Raw genomic sequence first — 6,000 nt, forward strand, 5'->3', positions numbered from 1 at the left:
AAGAGAGAAAATGTCATCAGTGGACCAAAGCCAGGAGAGTTCCTGCAAGGCTTCGATCCTGATCTCAGTTTGTATTCTAGTTTTATACTCGAAAACTACAAGGTAGGGCAGGCATGCAAGCAAAGTTTTATAGTCGTGTGTGTGGAAGTCAGCAAGTTAAGAGAAATGACCCATTGTTTCAGCGATTCTCTCAGGTTATTCTGTTCCAGGTAGCAAGTGACACTATGCTTGGCAAATAGGTAGCACATGCAAGTGCTTTAATAAATCATTAAATAAGTCAAAATCCAATAATGAGCTCTTTTGTATCTTATTTTAACTTACTTTAACAAGTAAGAGGAATTGTCAGAACTTGGAAAATATAAGTGTGAAAGAGTTCACCGAAAAGAACACTTGAATGTTTCCTCTAACTGGACTTGTTCAATGTTAAACAAACAACATACTTAATGTTTAGGGTAAAACTAATACTGTGTGGCAGCAAAGCAGATAGATTTAAAGGTGAATAGTCACCCATGGGACAACTTTCCATGAATATTTTACTTCTTTGGGCTTCTATCCACAGCTGGAAATGATAACATGTTTTCTTATAAGAAGGGCGGTGACTACAGGATGCTACAGTAGCGTGGTCCAAAATTTCTAACAGTTTCATTCTGTTACATTTCACTCTTGCAAGAAGGGAGAGTGGAAGTAAGGAAGGGAGACAAAGCAACTGAGATCTTTGCATTTCAGTGGTTGGGAATCAGTTGCGTTACTGTGGTAGACAGATTCCTACGATAGACTCTGGGAACCCTAGTTTTTTGTATCATTTATGTGCCATGTGTAATACCTGTCACCTAGATTTTGAATGTGGGCAAGGCTTACAATGACTTTGTTGATCTCTCATTGATTAGGTTACATTACATGACAAAGAAAGTAGACTAGACACTCTTATAGTATTTTACAGACACTCCATCCTGGAAGCCTGGGAGGGCCTGTGGTTTGAATCTAAAGGCAGCCCATAGGATCCCAGTGACTCTTGTCTGAGAGCCAGAAGATAAACCTGCAAATTCAATGGCAGTCTTTAGAAATCTGAATGTGTTGACAAGGGAAACTTAGGTCCATCTGTGAACCTAGCCTTGGCTGCACCCTTGAGTTCAGTTGTGAGATCCTGGAGTTTAAGACCCAATTACATTGGTGTGCACTTGTAGCACTGCATAGCAATGAAGTAAACGGACATCATTTAAGGTAGTAACTTTGTGGTACTTTGTTATACAATACACTGACGATGAATCCAATTACAGTTTTTACAGACGATCCCTTATCCCCACAGAACTATATAATAGCTTAGTTGTAGGCAAGAGCAGAAAACTCGAAAGAACTAATAGAGTATGGAATGGATTTCATTGCCTGATGCAGTTTTTCTCTGGTCTGTATTAAACTGAATGGTGACAAAACTTTTGCATTTGTGACCACTTTTATAATCTATCGCTCTGATTTAATTTTACATTTGAACATTGGTTTTGGTTCCCAGCTACAAAAGTAGGAGTGATCAAAGTTAGCTTGATTCTGAAAGCACTCTCCAGAGTGATTTACACTACATCTTAAAAAACAGAATATAATTTTCTTCTCGAAGAAATGTTAGACAAGAATTTCAAGGCTGTGCAAGTGCAGTTAATGCAATTCCTGAATCTAACTAGACCATATCAAAATGCCTTAGGTGTTCACAGCATCGTTCCCAGTCTTATAGTTACAGGTACTCGGGGACTTACTGCTCAGCATTTGGAAGGAGGACAAGTATGGGTAGGTCCTGAGAGCTGAGTGTTATTCAGGTTGGAGAGATCTGCTGCTTGTCACAATGATGTCTTGAATGAATGGACTAATGTGGAATTCTAAGATTGAAGGAACTGTAGGCAAGACAAGTGGGGGCTCAGACCAGTGGTTGAAAAACCCACAGGCTACAGATTGAGGGGCAGGTAGCTGAACAGGGAACATTTTCCCTTGAACATTTTCAAGGGAAAATGATTCAGACAATATTGAGACACCATAGGCAATGAGGGAGGTAGACAACTCCAGACATTTGAGCTGGACACCTCTATCAGAACCTGTGGGTCCTCCAGGAAGCAGGCTATGATGGAAAGTGTGCTGGTAGGAATAGTAAGCCCCAAGAAAGCCTTGAGATAGTAGAGCCTTTCCAGGCTTGTGGACCCCACCTCACTTATCTGTAAGACCGGATAAATGAATCAGAATTCTGTAGGTAGCAAACATCAAGGTTAGATTCTGAATCTAGTTCTCTTTAGTCTTAGCTAGCGAGATTTAGGCTCACCCACACAACTTGTTTCCAAGAAGAGGAATAATAAATAAATAATGCATCTAGAGGAGAGACTGGCAAGGACAGAAGACTAAGTTGTTCAAGATTCTTGGTGTAAATTATTGACAAAGGGGGACATTTGGGAAATGGGAAGAAGTGGGCCACATTTGGTCATTGATTGGATCAGAAGTACAATTAAAACAAAAGTCACCCTAAACTGGAAGAAAGTGGTGACAGAAGGAATGGCTTAGTGGCTTTCAACATCACATTTTCCATTTCATTATCTGTAGGTCAGGAATCTGGGTGCTGGCCCTTTGCTTCTCTGGCTGTTATGAGGCTACAACTGAAACATCAGTCAGGGCGGTGAAATGATGGTGAAGCTGGGCTGGGGCAGATATATCTGAGTCCTTGTGACTCCTGGTAGATTTGGGTGCTTATCGGCTGATGTCTAGATACTACTGTTTCTTGCCACACGAACCTTTCAGTAGACTATCTCACACTACTGAAAGCTTTTGGCAGCTTGTCTTACTGTAGAAGGCTAGGAAGATGGCAGTTAGAACCTTAGGTAACACCAACACAGAAGCAGTAGTCTATCACCATTGTCATAATCTACTAGAAGAAATTTCCTTACTCAGGGAAAGAACTGACAAGGGCTTACTAGCAGAAGGTGGGATTAGTTGGGGGCCAGTTTAGACTAAGCCTGTCTGTACTAGACAAGGTTTTGGTTTTTTGGTTTTTTTTTTTTTTTTCAGAACAATTAATAGGGTTGAGAAGATGTGCACAGGTGTACGGGCAGATAGGATTGTGAGTAGGTAGGTAGTTATAGGTAGATGGACAGCCCTTGCTCAACTTGTTCTTGTGGCTCTAGAGGCTGAGAAGTCCTGTGGCAAGCCTTCAGCAAACCACAATTCCAGGTCTCTGGTTAAGTCCTAAGTCTTACAACTAAGAAAACAAATAGTGTAGCTCTCTGCCCCAGGATACCCAACAGCTCAGCAGCCTACAGGTGCAAGCAAGTCCCAGATCCAAAGGCTGCAGAGCCTGGAAAGGCTGAAGGTGGGCGAGCAGTGTCCCAGATGCAGAAGAGGAAAAGCCCACAAACTTTTCCTCTGCCTTCTGGCTCTGTCAGTGGGTCTGTTCCCTTGATGTTGTTCAGCTACCTGCCCTTTGCTCACCATTTCCCCCATAGCCTGTCCTCTGTTCTCAGTCCTCATCACATGTCTTGCCTACAGTTCCTAGAATTCTACATTAGCACATTTCATTCAAGACGGCAACACTGATAAGCCTGCCTGTACTTGTCCTTCTGAATACTAAATAGTGAGCCCCAGGTGGTTGGTGGCACCTTACCCGCTGAAGGTAGACCTTCCACATTGAGCCCAGCTACTCACGTACCCATCTCCTTTGGAGGCACCTTCACAGACACATCAAAAAGAATGCCTTACCAGTGTTTAAAAATACCATCCCTAGGCAAACTGACACCTAAAGCTAAACATCACTGGAAAACCCAGGATTGCTTCCAATGTACAAGGGCATTAGGGTGAGGCCAGGACAAGGCAGGGACGGCTCATGCCTTCAATTGAAACACCGAGGCAGCATTGAGGCAGAGGCAGAGACAGGAGGCAAGGTCCCTGTGAGGTGAGTCTGTTCTACATAGTGAGGTGTAGGCCAGCCAGGGATACACAATGAGACCCTTTCTCAAAATCAAGATAGATAGACAGACAGACAGACAGATGATAGAATAAAATAGATCAATGGATAGTTTGAAATTAACTCTTTGACAGCAAATATTCAGAACAAGAGGAAGAACTGACATGTTGGCTCATAAGGAATTGTGAAGTATCTCCAAGAGTAGTTGATTTTTTAAAATTAAATTAAAATTTAAAATTTCATATATATATATATAGGTATCATAGCCACAAGTTACATATTCTCCAAAAATATCACTCATAGCCACAAGTTATATATTCTCCCAAAACAATCACTATAAAACATACTCTTCAAAAACAGATTAAAATCACTACACAAAGGGAAATTACAATATGATTACTAATTATATATTCTTCTTTTGAAACCCACACATTACTGAACATTTCCCATCTTTCTTTCCACAAATTCATCCTAGCCCCAAGTCAGTAATTATTGATTGACAAAGTTTAAGCAAGCCAAGTCTATTGGAGCTAATTTTCTCCTATGCTAGCTCATGACAGTTTGTATTTACCAAGAGACAAATCACTTATTTTATGTCTTAATCTTTGAAACATTATTCAGCTAATCTGTCTAATCATCTTTTCTCCATCCTTATTCTCACAATAGGATCATTTACTCTTTGTTCATACCCCAGCCTTTTCATGGTGCACACAGAAAGCTGTGACCACACTCTTAGATAGATAACAAGATCAAGGAACTCAGACCCAACCTAGAGTGAATGTTTTCTTTGGTCACTAACCTGTCTCAAACATGTTTTCTTCTCCACAAGTACAACTATGTGCCTGTGATGCATGAGAGCTCACTGTGCTCCTGCTCTAGCCTAGGCAGCTGTCCCTACTCTACAAAGGGAGAAGGCACAGTCTGCTCTTAGTTCTGTCTTTGTTCTATCTTCCTGACAAAACCACCTATGCCATAGCCTTAACCTTCCTTATCAACTATCCTAACTTCCTAAAACTATTTAAATCAAATCAGAAATTCTGTAAAGTCATTAGTTCCTATAAACAGTATTATCTATGAAAGTTCATGTTCATCTTGATCTGCAGGAAAATTGCCCAATAGAGTGGGCTGACTCCCATAAAAAAATCATAGCAGACTACGGGCCACTGGCGTCTCCCCACACCCACCCACACCATGTTAGATACAGAAGGAATATATCAATGAAAAACATGAGAAGAGGCAGCAGCAGCAAAAAGCAATTCAGAGATGAACTCCCTAGGGCTGTGCCTCTCTGTGGTACATCCATTGCAGCTGTGCAAAGTGATGGGCCATCTCTGGGAAGCTCATTTGCCCATTGCAGCAACTTCCTACACATATATATAGGTATCATAGCCACAAGTTACATATTCTCCAAAAAAATCACTCATAGCCACAAGTTATATATTCTCCCAAAACAATCACTACAAAACATCCTCTTCAAAAACAGCTTAAAATCATTACACAAAGGGAATTTACAATATGATTACTAATTATATATTATATACATACTCCCACACTATCAATACACACACACACACACCACAAACACACACATAATACATACATACATTTATACATGCTACATACAAACAAAACATACATACACAATACACATATACATTCATACATGCACACCCACACCACACACATATACATATACACACAACACACACACACACACACACACACACACACACACACACACACACACACCCCTCAACCAATCCATTGAAAACCCCCACAGACATGGAGGAAGGAGACTAGACGACAGCCCGGCAGCAGCTGAGGCGTCAGTTCCTCTGAGTACCACTGATGCTCACTTCTCCAGCAGGATGCTTCTCCTGAAGGCTTGAGGTCAGTTAATAGAAAACCTTGTGCTCTCTTCCAGGAAACTGGCTAAGTCAACACTGGTCCTGGTGCTGGTATTTGGCGTGCATTACATCGTGTTTGTCTGCCAGCCGCACTCCTTCTCTGGGCTCTGGTGGGAGATCCGCATGCACTGTGAACTCTTCTTCAACTCCTTCCAGGTGACCAGC

General features: G+C 41.4%; 1 protein-coding gene across 6 annotated transcripts in view; it reads left to right on the forward strand.

Moving 5' to 3' along the window:
- Pth2r (parathyroid hormone 2 receptor) overlaps window positions 1–6,000 on the forward strand; it is a 109,344-nt gene that overhangs the window by 97,729 nt on the left and 5,615 nt on the right. For all 6 annotated transcript variants that reach the window (XM_011238473.1, XM_011238474.3, NM_139270.2 and 3 more), the window contains one exon: window positions 5,853–5,991. In XM_011238473.1, coding sequence (XP_011236775.1) covers window positions 5,853–5,991 — 139 coding nt within the window. The remainder of the gene's footprint in view (window positions 1–5,852; window positions 5,992–6,000) is intronic.

The sequence above is a fragment of the Mus musculus genome, chromosome 1 (assembly GCF_000001635.26).
Source record: "Mus musculus strain C57BL/6J chromosome 1, GRCm38.p6 C57BL/6J".
NCBI lineage: Eukaryota > Metazoa > Chordata > Mammalia > Rodentia > Muridae > Mus > Mus musculus.